Below are 18146 nucleotides of genomic sequence, written 5' to 3'. Positions count from 1 at the left end.
CACTGAAGATACTGCCTGAGGCCCTGTGTGGGTTCTCCCCTAATCACTCTGGGTGGGAGGAGTTTTACAAGTGTGAGCCCTTGCCTGCCTGAAGAGCTCCTCTGACAGCACTACTAAATTATTTAGGCTTTGGGTGTCTTGGTGGTGAAAAGTCCTGGGCAGTATATGGCTGTGAGTAGTGAGCAAGCCCTTCATAGGCCATTGGCTCTAGTGTGCTTTCTTTTTTTTGCCCCCTCTTTCAATGTTTTGCCATGAACAAAGTACTGGAATTTAGTTGTAATAAGCCTGATATAATAATCATGGATATTACTCTATGACTTTTATTTCATCTATAATAGACTTGTTATCTCATCATATTCAGTACATGTATGTGTGTTTGTGGATATGATTTTACCTGTTGATATAGGTATAGCTTTGTAGTACCCAATATTAGATGTTAGGTGATATTAGGTAATACCTGATGTGAGAGAAAGAAAAAAGAGAATGTCCACCTCTTAATCTTAACACCTGTGAATATGTTAGAGTATGAACTTTGCATGTATGATAAAATCAAGGATCTTGAGATACAGAAATTACCCTGTAGAAATTATCTGAGTGGCCCAGTATAATCAAAAGGAGCCTTATAGGAGGGAGGCAGGAGCATCAGAGTCAGAAGAGATGTAATGACAGAAGCAGAGATCAGGATGAGGTGACTATGAGCCAAGGAATGTCTGCAGCATCCAGAAGCTGGTAAAGGGAAGGAACACATCTTCTTCTAGAACCTTCAGAAGGAATGCAGTCCCATTGACATCATGAGTTTAGCTCCCTAAGACCGTGTTGGATTTCTGACTCTCAGAATGTAAGTGTGTGTCATTTTAAGCCATTATGTTTGGGGTAATTTGTTTCAGCAGCAATAAGAAACTGATTCATTAGTGCAAATCCTATTTACCCAAAGGTATGATTTTTCCTAAGTGTCTTCCTTTCCCTCTTTCCTTTGTCCCTGTAGGAGATAGGAGGTTGGGTGGCCAGGCAGGAAAAGAAAAATGAGTCTGGGAGCCAGAACAGCTGAGGGTCATTAGTGTGTGTCCAGGGCCAGTGCACAGGGGGAGTGGGAAGGTGTGGGTGGAGTCTCTGGCTGGCGATTGAAGCCATCTGGACCAGGGAAACTTGGATGGAACAATTCGAAGGGAATTCTGCTGTGTTTGGATTTGGTTCTGTGCAATCCCCTTCAATAAGCAGTTTGAATCTCTTTCGCATTACAACCAGGCCAAGTCAACTGAAGCTTTAAATAGGAAATTATTCCATTCTGGAGAAATACTAATTTTCACAAGGAAAATGCCTTCAAACAAAATTAAAGAGCTAGTTTCAAATTCTTCCCGTCCTTTCTCATTTCTTTATCAGTGAAATGATTTCTAGTAGCACTGTCTGAGAATATTACTGTTTTGCTATTATATTGTTATAGAGAGAAAGAGGAAATATTCATATATCCCGCAGGTAATTCGGAGAAGTACTATTAGTAAAGGCATTGTACTGTTATGGCATTGATTTTTTTTTAAAAAAAAACAATGAAAACATACACTAGAACTATTTTATAATTTTGTAGAAGATTATATTTTTGTAGTGCTTGTTTCTGTTTTCTGTCATTATTAATTAGTCTTCATGAACTGAAGTACTTTTCTCAAACCAAAGGCCTTGCTGGTGTTTAGAGAGATCAGGGGTTGTTTTGCCTTCTGCTTTGCTTTTAAAAGTTGCTTTGTTTTCAAGGGTCTCAGTTTCCTTGTCTGGGAAATGAGAAGATGGTGCCAGATGAGGCCCATGTTCTCTCCAGTGCTAATTTTCTAAGATTCCATTAAAGCCATCATATTTGCTAAGGGAGAAAGGTAAACTAGATTAAAACTGTCAGATTCTGGGGGTTATTTTTCATATTATTGCCCTTAAGTGATTCTGGAAGACTGATACCACACTGCTACTGATAGGATAGATAGAAGTGTAGATTGGTCCGTGAGCCACACTCATTGATGCAGTGACTCTCTTTGTCTCTCCCCCACCCTTGGTGTACCCTGTCTAGTCTAGAGATTCCAGAAAGTGGCTAGCTTTCTCTATGGATGGTTAAACCTTACAGAAGTGGTAGTCAGTACAGATGGGAAATTTCAAAGGTACATGATTTTATCAAACAGAAAGAGAGAAGGCTGGGAAAGTTTAGTAGGAGGTGAAGTTGGGTAGGTAAGGGGGAGAAAGCAGGGAAGATTGAGTAGAGTTCTTTAGGCCATTGTGATGACTTTGGCTTTTAGTTGGAGTGAACTCAGGTGCCACTGAAGGGTCTGAATTGAAGTGATGTAACTTATATTTTTAAAAGATTACTCTGACTTCTTAGTTGAGAATAGATTTTAGGGCAATGAGGACAAAAACCAAGAGAGATGAGTCTAGAAGCTCTTGAAATAATCCAGGAACAAGATGATTGCAGCTAGCATCAGGATGGTAAGTAGTGAGGTAAAGAGAACTGCTGACTTCCTGGGGGTATTTTGAAGTTAGATCTGACAGGATTTGATGATGTAATGCATGAGTTTGTAGGAGAGAAGTCAAAGGAGACCCAGATGTGAAAGGATGAATAGAAAAACTTGGGCAAGGGAAATAGTTTGGTTTAGGATATGTTAAATTTTGTCAGATGGCTAAGTAGAGAATATTTTTTAAGATTTTTTTTATTATTATGTAATCTCTATACCCAATGTGGGACTCAAATCCACAACCCTAAGATCAAGAGTTGCATGCTCCACTCACTGAGCCAGCCCAATGCTCCTGTTCAGGTAGAAATTTTAAGTCGTAGTTGAATGTAGAAGTCCGACATTCAGGGTGAGTTCCTTTTTTGTAAAGTGTCCTTTCTTGTCCTTTACCCATTTTCTATATGAGTGATAGTATTTTGAATGTTAATCAGTTGATTAGTAAGAGCTTCCTACACTAAAGGATTAAAAGAATTAATCCTTTGACATATATGTTGTAAATGTTTTTTCTAATTATTTATTTGGTTTATAGTTTTTAACTTGTAGCAATGTAAAATTTTCTTACAGTTAAATGCTTGGTTATTTCTTCTAGTGGGTTTTTTTTTTTACTATTACTGTATTCATTTACTTTAATATGATTTTTAAAATTTTTAATTCTTGATTTCACTTTTGAAATTTATTTTGGCATTTGGGGTGACATGGAGATCCAAACGGATTTGGCAAACTTGGAGAATGGCTACTCTAATATAGTGAAATTCAACCCAAATGAATGTATGGTTCTTACTTGTCTGGGACATGTTATTTAAGTTTAACCTTGGTGAAAAGGGATCAGCGTTTGTAATGGGGCTGCCTGAAAGGCTGATGTAATTTTTGGCATTGTTAGTAAATATATAACATTTATATTAAGCAAGATGACAGTCGTGCTTCTGAAGTGTTAGATTTGGTTTAGCCTGCTATACTTTAGGGATATGTAGGACTTGAATTTCATTTAGAAGAGAAAATGGGGACAAGAGTAAGAACTCAAAAGAATGTCTGTGGGGGGAGAGCTGACTAAATCTTAGGTATAAGCCAAGTGAAAGATGCTGTTTTAAAATGGTTGAGAATGATGGTAGAGAAAAGGAAGAAGGGGAAGAAAACTAGAATTTAGGCTTGCAGAGTAAGCTTGACAGGAGGTAAATAATTAATAGTAGAACAATAGGACTCTTGGGACAAGTTTTTATGTTTTCCTCCTTCAGACTCTTACTGAATATTGTGCCAGTTGTGGACTCAACAGTTTAAGAGCTGTGGGGAGTTGGGGCTGAGTGCCATGAAGATTAAGACCTGGAAAATGGGGAACATGAGGTTACAAGCCAAAGGAATGGCTGTTATTTAGCTTGGAAAATAGAATTATAAGAGGTGGCTTAATGATGAAGTATATGAAACATTTGTCTAGAGAAAACAGTTTCTACCTGAGCTCTCACTTCACCTCATTTTGGATTCCTTTAGCAGAAAGCTTCATTGTCTTACTGTCTCCCAGTATTATAAAACTTACACAAACACACGCACACATCCCTCATGAGAGGCTCATTGGTAGACTGAAATATGGGCCATTTGCCTCAAATGAATTATCTTACACTTGGGCAGTTTATCTTTTTTATAATAAAATGTAATTTAAAACTTTTCTGTAAAGCTTTCCTAGACAAAGCTTAGTTGACTAATTTTTTTCCCCAACCCTCCCCATGTGTAAATCTCATGTATGAATCTCTCCATGTTTTCCTATGGGCCTCTTAAAAAGACTACTTATTTTTAAAAATATACTATGGATAGTATATATAATAATGGTGTGTGTGTAGATATTACATAGTACCATTTGTACATTAAATTCTTCAAGGAATTGTTCTGCACTGTGTTTCCTTGAGTGTTCCTTTGAGCTTGTCACTTCAGAAAGCTTCCCTGTCTGCTCTTTGCCTCCCATAGCATCTTTCTTAGAACTTAGCTCAGGTATAAGTTTACCTCTGTTACTGGGATCTATTATAAGTCAAGTAATTTGAGCAGCCAGTTCAGACACACATACTACTTGACTAAGAGTTGGGTTAGGTGGTAAATAAACTAGTTTCTATATTAGCTATACATGAAAAGACTGAGATTTAAGAATATTTTGGGGATTTAGTTGTGTGGGGCTATAAAGAGTGCCAATGGCAAGAAGAATCCACAGTGAACATTAAAAATATACACTGGATCTTGGTTACTTAGTTACCCTGGCTGTGTATGAAGGGTATCTGTGGGAATTTTGGAAAACTTAGAAGAAAATTATGTAATAGAATAAACTTTGAATCACATTCTTAAATTCCAAAAAGAAGAGTGACATCCAAACTGATTTCTCTGGATTTTATTCTCATTTTTAGAGTTTAGAATACTTAAAGGAAATCGATTACTTTATCTTCCTTGCTACATAAGAAGATCTATATATTGAGGTTGGCAGGATAATTTATGGTCTGATTAGAATTGGGCTCAGAAGAGACTGTGACCCTTGCTCACAGGATAATTTTTATTTCTTTAATTTCCATTTCAATGCTATACATCTTTCCTGGAGCATTGTAACTATGAATCATGGAGGAAAATTAAATTGATTCTGTATTCTTCAACCCTACAATTTGGCAGTGAAAATATTTTTTTCCTAAAAAATGACTCATTTACAAAGAGACTTTCTGTGAACATGGAAAAGACTTTACTGTCAGAAGTCTTGCACATGGGGGTAGGGTGGATATTTGGATCTGTTAATAATTGCAAAATAGCAAAATCAGTGTTAGACAGTATTGATCAAAGATCATGTGAAAATGGCACTCCTACTGGAAAACACAGAAGCATGTATATTAAGAAAAATAAAAACTCAGTAAGTTGTAAGGAAAGCTTATCATTTTCCCTGTTTCAGGGCATTTTTCTTGTTGAAGTGTACCCTGCTATGAGTCAACCAGTGTTTAGTTTTTGCACCTCTTGGAAATTGTTCTGTGTTGTAATATTCCTCCCTATTAACCTTTATTTTCCTGATTTTTAGTCCAAAATTTGTTTTTCTGAATTTCATCCAGTTTCTTCTGGTGATTTGCCCTGGGATCCCCCAGCTTGGATGTGGTTTTGGTTTTTCTTTATTTTGTTGCTAATCATGCCTCCCCTAGCTTCTAAAAAAATCTTTGAATTTCTGTATACAACTAAGTTTTCAAGAATGCATCTCATTGTAAGTTAAAAAAAAAATCAACCTGGTTCTCATAGTGTGAGAAGCATTTATTATTGCAGTTCTTCCAAAGACGAAACAAACATGGCCTTTGTAAAGCACAATGAAGCCTTGTTCACATATACGCCATTAGATCTATATGAATGTTGAAAAACGGTTAAATCAAAATGATGATGACTGGATCTGCCATTCCTCATGTACTAATGGTGCCCATTAAGGCTACAGAATAACAGTTTGCAGGAGAGTTCTCATGGTTTTGTACGAAAGTCACGGACTCTGAAGAAGATAAAAAGAAACTCACATGTGAGTTCCTAGCATCTGACAGGCATTTTCACCTGTGACTCCCATTTGTTCCTTTTCAGAAGTGAAGTGGGCACTGTTATCCTAGTTTATGGTAAGAAACTGAGGCTTAGCTAGACAAAGTCACTTAGCCAAAATTCCGTAGAAAGAAAAGGGAGGAGCAAAAATTCAGCCCAGGGTCTTCCAATTTCAAAATTCATTGTCTTTCCACTTTATTGAGTTGCCTCCCAGGATTTGGGGATTTGATCACTCTGCCTGAGGTCACATTATGAGTCAGAGGTGAGCTGGGAACACAGTCTGGGGTATCTCCACGTTGCTTTAATTCATTGAAATGTGATGTGTCCTTTCTAACAAATGGATCATATTAACTTCTTCGAAGAAGAGAACAGTTTTGATCTTCTGCAAAAGATTCGTTTTGTGAGAAAAGTAATAAAGCTGATATGACATTTGGCTTAACTTTTGAAAAATTGTGAAAAAGAACAATTCATTACAGTGAACTTTGCAGATGACTGGGCATTTTGGTAAATAGCCAATCTCCATGGTAACTTTCTTTTGAGGAATTAGATGAACATTCCTTTTCTTTGGGCACTCAGGATTCTAAGCAATAAAAGGAGCCTTGCAATATATGCTTTGAAAGATCTCATTAATTATTCTAGAATCATAAGATAGGATTTACGATGAAGCATTTTCTGATAGAGGGTATTCCCATTGGCTCTGTCAACTTCCTAGCTGTCTATCTTTGGGCAAGTTACTTAATCTTACGTGATTAAGTAACTTCTCATCTGAAAATAGGGATAATGTAGACCCTACATTAAGGGGTAGTTGTGAGGGTTAAGTGAGTTAATATATGTGAAGTATTTCATCTGGAACATGATAAATACTGTATAAATCATTGCTCTTATTGTTTCTTCCAATTACAACAGCCTATTGTGTATCATGTCAGACATCCAGAGAGTGCCTACAGGGTTTCAAAGGACCCAGCGTCATCCTAAGTGGTGGCAGTTATAAGTAACCTAACTCCATTTGGGCGATATCCTAGCAGTGCCAGAGCTGAAATTTAACTCCAGACCTATATGATTGCGAAGTGGTTGAAGGAAAGAGATTCAGTGGTTACTGGAGTCATAGAGATAAAAGGCTGAACAAACCATGTTGGCTTTGATCTTGAGAACAGGAAAAACATGGCATTACTAAAAGCTTCAGTTTGCTACTGGTAGCAGCATAAACATAACCTGGTTCCTTGGGGAAAGAGATTTTTCTCACTGAGCGCAGTACAGATGACTCAAAGGTAAATTCGTCCAAAGTCTGATTAACAAAAAATTGCTGAATGCTCAGTTCAATGTTGGAAATATAGAAATGAATCGGACTGGGTTTCTCCTATCAAGGGGGCACCTAATCCCAGTACACAGAGACAGTGGCTGCCCAGAGACATATGTTGGGTCTGAGTACTGCAGGTGGTTTTGTATGGCGTATGGTGTATGGAGAGGTTCATTTTGAGACTCATTCACTGATGAAGTAAAATATTTAACATTTGCTCATGGACTCAGGAGAAGAATTTGTGTGAGAAATCCTGGAGAAAGTGTACTGATACACTCTGTGAAGACCTGAATGGGGTATGAAGGAAAGCATCGTAGTTGGTGCTGGAACTTATATAGTCTATCATGTGGAGAGTAATTGGGAACATTTTACAGAGTAAAAAAATACAAGTGCGTGTGAAAGGAGAAAAACAATAATCTAGGACTGCTGTTGCGGAGACAACCATTATTATTGTTATTGGTGTTACTAGAGCTAGCAAAGAATAGTAAAAAGAGTATTTGAAAATGGGAGTGGGAAAGCAGGGAGTTGTGCTGTGTCTAAAATGACAGCCAAAAATGTGCTGACAAGCAAGTGGGTGAATACAAAAACCAGCCATAAATAGCTACATGGAAATTAAGCTTTTGGATTAACAATGAAGATGTAATTGGAAACACTAACGAGATCTGTTTTATATGGCTGACAACAGAAAGCCATATCCAAACAGTAAGATCTGAGATGGGAGGATCTAAATAAGAGAGAGAAATGTATTTACAGGTGCCAGGTGGTCCAAGTCAACTTGACATTGACCCAGAGAAACCTAGACAAATGTTCAGGGCCTGCAAGTTTGTTTGGGAGTTTAATTGCCATATGCTGAGTGAAGAATGAATAGCTTGCCTTGTCTGAAGATGCCGTGCTATTGTACCACAGGTCCACGGTCTGGAGGGATATGTAAGAAGCAGTGAAGTTGAAAGGGACCCTCGCTTCTGCTGACAGCTCGGCCGTGGGAGGTGGGGGAGACATGTCAAGCCATGCTCGCGGGGGTTAACAGCAGCTGCTTTCCAAAATGAGCAATCCCAAAGGCTGTTACAGACTTACCCTGAAGAATAACATTGATCAAGTTTAAATTTATTCCAGAGATTAACTCAAATGGCCATTAATCTGGTAGTTTAAAAATGTGTTACATTAATGTAATCCTCCAATCTTACATGTTTTCCTCTTGACTATGTTGAATATGTTTCTACGTGCAAAACATTTTTTTAGGAGCTGCAAACATTGGCTCTGTATTTGCATCCCAGAGCCTTCCTTGTCATTGAAACATATCTGGATATTTTTATTAATCTGGAGATATTTAAGACCTTTTACTAAAGACTGAAGATATTAATTCCACATTCAGCATTTGAAATTTTGTTATTTTTGTTTCTTAAGCAGTCACCCAGTGAAGTCTTAAGTGTAAGGCACTCGAGAGTGAATCCTGAAATGGAGGACTGTTTTTTGTTTGTTGAAATACTAATTATTTTGTGTTTGCTTTTCTTTAGGGATATCAGGGAATTGCAGGATCACCAGGTGTCCCAGGATCTCCAGGAATACAAGTATGTGATTCATAGATACACACTAAAGAATCACCATTTCTAGTGAACCAAAAACCATAATTAACAGAATTTTATTCTGTGCTTGATTTAGGGAGTCCCAGGACCACCAGGTTACAAAGGAGAACCAGGGAGAGATGGTGAAAAGGTAAATGCACACAAACAAAAATGTGTCCAGTTGCTTTGGTTCACTCAAGGAAAACCAAGAATGTCACCTACGGTGACTCCCATTCAGGAACGTTCACCTTAAAGAATTCCAAGATTTGTGGGCTCATGGTCGGTGGTCACTGGCCAATAAAGCTCAAAGCTGGGCTTTTATCACTAGATGAAATTGGTTGTCACTGGATGACAACCGTGACATGGAACAGGTATTGGCATTGCTCTGATGCCATGTTCCCTCCCTGAGGTTAAGCTCCGAGGGGGGTTACCTTCTTAGAGGGGAGAGAAATATGTGGATGAAATGTGTTCCTGTTAGCCACAGGTAGCCCCGTACCCACGTGTCCTTCTCCATAATGGATACCTATCTGGCAGATGGTCTTTTGGTTTAGTCTTACTGCGCTTTTTCCTTGCTTCAATGGGTACATTTACTGCTGACTCTCCTTTTTCACAACTCTGAGATTTGGCAAGCTTTCTATTGAAGTACATGATCTTTAAATATGTTCAATATGTCAGTACCTCCCCAAGGATCCAGAGCCATCAAGACCTACTGGCCCTGGTAGCTGGTCCACATCCAAGATGCCCAACTGTGTTTGCTCAGATCCCATATTGATTTGTTAGCTTAAAGCACAGTTGTGTTTATAAGATCTGTGAAGGCATTCTGGTGTTTGCTCCTGATAAAAGCCTGTACTAATTTTCTAACTAATCCTTGCTAAATATTACCTTTTTAAAATAGTGTTCACCACATTCACATCTGAGAAATTCTGATTGTAACCTGTATCCATTTTAGGTTTTTGTGGTTGCTTATGTTGGTTGCAGAAAATTGTAGCTGGTAAAGTAATCTCTGGAAGGATGGATCTCTGGCAGCTCTAATGATGTATCTGCCACTTTCAAGTTACTTGATCTTGGGAAGGTTGAATAATGTCTTTGAGTCTTATTTTTTTTCATTGACACAATGGTGATTCCTTCATAGGTTTCTTGTGAGGGAGTCTTTTTAGCTACAGAGAAATCTGCCTATTTTAAATTATGGAGATATCTCTTGAGAGGTGATAGGGAGCATGCCGCACGAGCAGAAATGGCAGATGTCTTATATTTTCATGCTGTGGGGATTTTGAGAGCTTGCCTGACCTCTGCCAGGTGAACTGGGGATGTCCCTGGGACCATGAGGATATCTGTCCTGAGGAGACCACATGTCGGACACCTCACCTACATTCTAGTCTATGGGACCACTGCTCTTTTCTTTTTCTTTCTTTCTTTCAAAGATTTTATGTATTTATTGGAGAGAGTGAGGGCAGAGCAAGAAAGAGAGGAGAGGAGAGCATGAGCAGGGGGAGGCACAGAAGAAGAGGGGGAAGCAGGCTCCTTCCCTGCACAGGGAGCCTGATGAGGGCATGCCAGGACCCTTGCATCTTGAGCCAAAGGCAGATACTTAACTGACTGAGCCACCCAGGCACCCTGGATCACTGCTGTTTCTTTAACATTCTCTCTTAGCCTGATTTGGGGATGGCAGGGGTTTAGTAAAAGTATGTGTATATGAGTGAATATATCTATGAGTGGATGAATGAATAAATTTATCTATGTTTCCCTTTTACTTGGGTTTTAGAGACCAGTTATAAGAAGGAGGGTTTTTATTCACCTTAAAAAGAATAAGAGTAAAGTGTCTCTTTGAAAGTAAAGGAATAACAGCAATTTGGTTAGTCACATCTTTAATTGCTCTCTTGTTTATGTTCATTGTACTGTCTTCAGAACAGCAGTCCCTGAGTTTTACAAAGGCATACATTTCGTTGAATAAAATAAAGTGTATGTTTCTATGAAGGTCGCTGTTTTCAGTCTAGTAAAAGTTTCACCCAGAGTTGCTTGTTCTCTGAAAGTTGTTCTTAGGGCATAAAATCGGATCTGGCAGAGTCATTGTGAGCCCAAGTCACCACGCGCTGTGCCATCCCACATTTCCTCCTCACATTCCGTGTGGCTTGAGAGCGTTCCTTACCTGGATTGCAATCACTGAATAAGTCAGAGACGTTTCCTCAGTTCTTCCTCTAGGATATAGTTCCTTAATATTCAGAAATGGGAAGGTTGAAAAGTAGACCCCTGAGGAGACTTCGACTTGGGGCAGTGCAGGACATTTTTTCCAGGCATCACACAGTGGCCTCTCAGAGATGGTTCCACACAACGCTGTTCTCCATTAGGATCTTTTCCCAGAATCATTTCCATCTTGCGGATTTCTTCTGAACACTCCCATTGTAGGAGTTTCCACTTAAGATAATTAAAACTACATGCACTTTCTTGCTGACTTCAACATTTGTTCCTACATATCAGACAATAGAATGTGTATAGATTTTGCAGGGTTTTTTTTCCCCCTCCTGAATTTATAGAATTAAAAAGGAGCATTTATTCACCAAATGATCTTCAGTTGGTAACTCATTTTATAATATGTTTTAAAGCTATTTGGAATTTAAGAAAAAGTACTTCAAACACTTCTTCAGCTTTAAGGAAACCCATATATTTGAATCATTGGAAGAAATATATTTTGTTAAAACTTATTTAGGCTGGGTTGAATAACTGGCATGCATTTATGGGTTTTTGAGTTGATTATGAAACCTTTTTTATAGCAAATTCAATTCTGAACACATGGGAGGTAGTAATAATTTTTTTTTAGACTTTGTACAAATTTATCACTTGGTTTTTCTGGGATTAAGAAATAAAATACGTTAATATATCCAAGGTCTCATTATGGAACAAGCTACACATTTTGTTTAATTTTCTCATTAGATCATTTACCATTTAAATTGTCCCTTCAAGATCTGTTTCCCATTGTCTTTGGCATCCATACAAGAGTATGATGTGATAAATGAGGCTTCCTCACTGAAGTAAATTCTTTACTTTCATTGTCGCACTTCTAAAGTCAAAAGATTAAGTGGTATGACAGCGATTTATATAGTCAGTTATAATTAGGGAACTCCAGTATACATGCTGAGAGAACAGTAATAAAGGACCAAGCTAAAAGTTTTATTAGGGAGTATGCTAAAACTTAGTATATTAGTATTAACTTATATTATATGTAATTATATATATTATTATATATATTATATTATATATATTAGTATTAACTTATTAGTAATAACTTATTAACTTATTAAACTTAGTGGTTTTATTTCCATAGTGTCTGAAGACAAAAAACAAAACAAAAAAAAAAAACAAACAACAACAAAAAAAAAAACCTTAAAAAATTAAAACAAAGCCAAGAATGACATGGGAGGAAGAAATAGAATTGGCTTAGTAAAGTGGCCACATTTATATTAAATTTTTTTATAAACATATGATGTATTTTTATCCCCAGTGGTACAGGTCTGTGAATCGCCAGGTTTACACACTTCACAGCACTCACCATAGCATATACCCTCCCCAATGTCCATAACCCCATCCCCCTCTCCCTCTCCCCCTCCCCCCAGCAAACTTCAGTTTGTTTTGTGTCATTAAGAGTCACTTATGGTTTGTCTCCCTCCCGATCCCATCTTGTTTCATTTATTCTTTTCCTACCCCCCAACCCCCCACCCCGTTGCATCTTAAAGTGGCCACTTTTATCTTCTTTCTCAAAAAGGGAGGGTAATGTAGTTTTCTGATAACACCATGGCCCAAAGGCCCAAATGCTGGTGAGGGTGTGCTTGGGGTTGAAGAGGGACAAGAAAGGGAGACTTAATGAAGTTACAGGTTATTGGTTGGGCTTTGAATTCACCTTTTACTTATATCTTCTCTATCCGTACTCTAAATGTTGGAGTATTTCAGGGTTCAGTCAGTCCTATGCCTTCTTTTCCTTCCTTAATAGAGTCTGTTTGTTACATTATTAAATATAAACTTACATGAATATAAATTTATGTGTTAAATATATAAATACAAATATTGGTGTTAAGCCTATTAATATATTGAGGAGCACCTGGGTGGCTCAGTCTGTTAAGCATCAGACTCTTGGTTTCAGCTTAGGTCATGATGTCAGGGTCATGGGATCGAGCCCCGCCTCAGCCCCATGTTAGCTCTGCACCTCCTCAGCACAGACTCTGCTTGGGATCCTTTCCCTCTGCTTCTCCCCCAACTTGTGCTGGCTCGCACTTGCACGTGCACATGTTCTCTCTCTCTCACAAATAAAATGCATCTTTAAAAATATTAGTATATTGATATAACCAGTTATAGTTAATAGAATAAAAATATCAAATACACACACATACATATACATTCTGTTTTCTGACGAAATATTCCCCTGCATTTGAATCTGAAGAAACTGTGGAATTGTTGTTGAAACCAGGAATTTTCAGAAGAACTTCTACTTTTTATGGAAGGGGTAGTACCACATTTTCCTTACTTCCTCTACCCTTTTCGCAGAGGCTTTTCTCCCAAAGCAGCACTAATTGTTCCTTCCCTGAATAATCTCTGAAGTCAGGTTTTGTTGAGTGTCTGTTCTGTCCATGGGGTGCTGACCTGTGTGTACCCAAGCGCTTATTACTTCGGTGAGTATTAATGTCTTGATGTTTTTCTGATCTTTCAACTTCTTTTCTTTTAAGGCTCTGTAATGGATTCAGCATCTCAGCTTATGGAAAAGAAACATTGTCCCGCCTCATTTGTTGGCTGCTATGTCTTTTTCTGTCCTGTTCTCTTTTTCTCTACTGGCATCACTGGGAAACTTAAAACTTTCATTGAATTTTTATAGAGTGCTTCATATTTTGTTGGTTCTAAATTCCACTTCTCATCTTCACTTTGGGTAGACTCCATCTGTGGTCACTAAGAAGCTGTGGGAGTGACCCTGTTGTGGAAGCTCAGGAATGTACCTGTTTTCTAGGCCTGAATAGTTCAGCGATGATCTCCAAACCCAAGGGGATTGCCCATCATTGCATTAAAGAGAGGAAACATTTTAGTAAATTGAAACAATTCCCAATAAATCATTGCCTGAGCCTCAAAAGACTTAATATTTGTTTCAACATGAGAGGAGAAAGAACAACCAAGATGTGTTAGGTGAATTTGAATTGTAGAATCTTTGTAGTAAAAGTCTTATAGGCGTGTATTTATTTTTTTCCATTTGATTTTACTTCTTTTTTTTTTTTTTTTTTTTTTTCCCCCTTTTATTAATTTTTTCAGCGTAACAGTATTCATTCTTTTTGCACAACACCCAGTGCTCCATGCAAAACGTGCCCTCCCCATCACCCACCACCTGTTCCCCCAACCTCCCACCCCTGACCCTTCAAAACCCTCAGGTTGTTTTTCAGAGTCCATAGTCTCTTATGGTTCGCCTCCCCTCCCCAATGTCCATAGCCCGCTCCCCCTCTCCCAATCCCACCTCCCCCCAGCAACCCCCAGTTTGTTTTGTGAGATTAAGAGTCATTTATGGTTTGTCTCCCTCCCAATCCCATCTTGTTTCATTTATTCTTCTCCTATCCCCCTCCCCCCCCATGTTGCTTCTCCATGTCCTCATATCAGGGAGATCATATGATAGTTGTCTTTCTCCGATTGACTTATTTCACTAAGCATGATACGCTCTAGTTCCATCCACGTCGTCGCAAATGGCAAGATTTCATTTCTTTTGATGGCTGCATAGTATTCCATTGTGTATATATACCACATCTTCTTGATCCATTCATCTGTTGATGGACATCTAGGTTCTTTCCATAGTCTGGCTATTGTAGACATTGCTGCTATAAACATTCGGGTACACGTGCCCCTTCGGATCACTATGTTTGTATCTTTAGGGTAAATACCCAGTAGTGCAATTGCTGGGTCATAGGGTAGTTCTATTTTCAACATTTTGAGGAACCTCCATGCTGTTTTCCAGAGTGGTTGGACCAGCTTGCATTCCCACCAACAGTGGAGGAGGGTTCCCCTTTCTCCACATCCTCTCCAGCATCTGTCATTTCCTGACTTGTTAATTTTAGCCATTCTGACTGGTGTGAGGTGATATCTCATTGTGGTTTTGATTTGTATTTCCCTGATGCCGAGTGACGTGGAGCACTTTTTCATGTGTCTGTTGGCCATCTGGATGTCTTCTTTGCAGAAATGTCTGTTCATGTCCTCTGCCCATTTCTTGATTGGATTGTTTGTTCTTTGGATGTTTCAGTGTTCCAACATTCATTGTTTATGCACCATACCCAGTGCTCCATGCAGTACGTGCCCTCCATAGTACCCACCACCAGGCTTACCCAACCCTCACCTTCCCTCCAAAACCCTCAGTTTGCTTCTCAGAGATTTATTTATTTTAGAGAGAGAGAGAGAGAGAGCATACATGCACCAGTTAAGGGGAGGAGCAGAAGGAGAGAGAGAATCTCAAGCAGACTCTTTGCTGAGTGGGGAGCCCCATGCGGGGCTTGATCTCATGATCCTGAGATCATGACCTGAGCCGAAATCAAGAGTCGGTCGTTTAACCAGCTGAGCCACCCAACTGCCCTGACTTGATCTTACTTTGGAGACTATGATTCTAGACCAAATTATGGGATAGATAAGCTGGTAAAGGATATTCATCAGTCATGAAAGCTTTGGAGGCATCTGTGGAAATGGAACCATCTCCCTGTAAATCTTGGATTATCTTTACTTCTAATCTCTTGTGAGGTCAGATGGATCCAGGAGTGTGACTCCTCAAAATAATTGTTGAAATATTTTGGAAGACTCAAAAGTATTTACTGTATTTTAGAAAATGAAAATATTTTGTATATTCAGCAAATTATCATTAATCACAAGCAAGGCACCAGCTGAAGATAGAGAAGCATATTCTGTAGTAATAAGTAAATTCCAAATGCCTGTAGCTCAAAATAAAGAAAGGTTTATTGCTCATCAGGCTACACATTTATTAGCAGCAGTGACAGGTCCCTCCTTTCCTCACATGGAGACTTGGGCTGATAGAAGTTCCACCATCTAGATCATAACTACTTATAGGAGCAGGTATGTGGAGAATCAGACAGTGGTTTTAAACTACTTCTATTCATCTTTAATTAGCCAGGACAAATTTTATAAACCACACCAAGTTCAAGAGTCAGCAATGTATGATTCTCCCATATGCTTGAAGTGGAAAGAATTGGGATATTGATAAATGGTGGTCATATCTACTAAATAAAAATTGGAAAAAAATCAGAATGGATTTTTCCTCCAAGAGGTTGGGATCTAATACAACATGTAACACATACACAGTATTGTCAAGATAGTCAGTTGGTGCCTGGGTTGCTCAGTCCATTAAGTGGCTGCCTTCGGCTCAGGTCACCATCCCAGGGTCCTGGGATTGAGACCCTCGTTGGGTTCCCTGCTCAGTGGAGAGCCTGCTTCTCCCTCTGCCTGCTGCTCTGCCTACTTGTGCTCTCTCTGTCTCTGTCAAATAAATAAATAAATAAATAAATCTTAAAAACAACAACAATAACAAAAAACATAGTTGTTAAGTGCCAAGGAAGTTGAATGAAATTCTCTCTAAGCTGTAGGGCAGTGCAAAATTCAAAGAGGCCTCAAGAAAGTAAACTTCAGCAGGTTAATCACATCTATATACTATATGGGCTGTCCCTAACCAATTTAAGAAATCTCTAATTTAGGGTTGCTGTGGTTCTTAAGATGTTGCACTGTGTGTGTGTGTGTGTTAGTAAATTTTTCTGAGTATATCCATAGGAATATTTCCTGGAACTGGAATTGGTTATAGGATCAAAGGGTAAAATGCATAATTAAACTCTGATACAAATTGCCTATTTAACTTCCAGTAAGTTTGTACTCTCCCAGCAAGTATGTGAAAATAACTTTCCTCACACTCTTATCAGCACTGAGTTTCATTAAAATTTCAAATTTTCACCAGTACAAGTTAAAAATGGTATTGGTTTGGTTTGCATTTCTTTATTAGTAAGGTAAAGTACCTTGTCATGTGATTTTTGGGCATTTTGTTAATTCTCTGTCATTTCCTTTTTAGTCATATCCTTTTTTTTGGCTTTGTATTGGGCTCTTGATCTTTTTAAAAATTGATTTTTATAGACATTTCATATATTGTATGAAAATATTTTTTCCTGATTTTTATTATGTGTTTTGACTTGGTCTTAGAAATTTTAGCCATACATAAGGTTTAAATTTTTATGTATGTGTAGATTTTTTCTTTTTTTCTCGTTTGTGTCTATATAAAAGGATTCCACATTGCAACATTTTGTAGGTAATAACTCTACTTTTAGACTTTTGTTATTTTATGTTTTAATCTTTATAACTTTGGTATTTGGAGTAAAGTTATATGAGCATTCATATTTTTCCCTCTTTTTTCCCAAATGGATAGCCAGTTGCCACAACAATATTTATGGAATATCACTTTTTTTCTCCATTTATTTGGAATCTCGTTACCCCTAAATTTCCATTTTCATACGGGTTTGTGTTTTTGGCTTTCCATTTTGTTCCATTTATCTGTCTACATCCTCTCCAACACCAAATTGTTCTTAATTGTTGTCACTTCATAATATGATTTAATGTTGGCAGGCCTAGTAGTTCCTCATTATTCTTTATAATCAAAATTTTCCTGGCTATTCTTACATGCTTATTTTTCCAGATAAAGCTCAGTATCTTTTCTTCAGTTTTTAAGAAGTTCCTACTCATATTTTGATTAGGAGTCCTTTTATGGATTCATTATAGAATCGTTGACATAATTTCAATACTGAGTTTTTCCATTTAAGATTATGATTTATTTACCTTTTAATAAAAATCTTGAAACTCAGTGAAATAACATTGATTTTTTTTTCACATTAGTCTACTAATATTACCTAAGTTTGTGTCTTGGAATTTTTATCTCTTTTGTTTCTATTATAAATGGAAACTTTTCTTTAATATGTTTTCATATTGGTTATTATTTATATATAAAACATTTTTTGCATATTATCTTTTTAAAGCAGGAATTAACTACATATTCTATGATTTAGGGTATTAGGTATATTGGCATAGTAGATGTATGACATACATAAGATTGTCCTTTTTCTTCCTTCTAGTTTTTAATTTCTTATTTCTACATTTTGTCTAAATTCATTGGCAAGTCAAAACTGACTAGAAAAACATGAAAAATAGTGGTGCTGTTGGGTGACTTTTTTTTTTTTTTTTTTTAAGTTTCAAGCACGGTCTCTTGTAGTCCAGGTTTATGGCTGCTTTGGT

The 18146-nt window shown here is 37.7% G+C and overlaps 1 protein-coding gene across 1 annotated transcript in view; it reads left to right on the top strand.

Annotated features, from left to right (window-relative positions):
* Positions 1-18146, top strand: part of COL21A1 (collagen type XXI alpha 1 chain) — a 197871-nt gene that overhangs the window by 97976 nt on the left and 81749 nt on the right. Inside the window, exons 11-12 of the mRNA XM_046006810.1 lie at positions 8814-8867; positions 8959-9012. Coding sequence (XP_045862766.1) covers positions 8814-8867; positions 8959-9012 — 108 coding nt within the window. The remainder of the gene's footprint in view (positions 1-8813; positions 8868-8958; positions 9013-18146) is intronic.

The sequence above is a fragment of the Meles meles genome, chromosome 5 (genome assembly GCF_922984935.1).
Source record: "Meles meles chromosome 5, mMelMel3.1 paternal haplotype, whole genome shotgun sequence".
Lineage (NCBI taxonomy): Eukaryota > Metazoa > Chordata > Mammalia > Carnivora > Mustelidae > Meles > Meles meles.
Note: the sequence above shows the minus strand (reverse complement) of the source record. Positions and strands in the feature narration are given on the sequence as shown.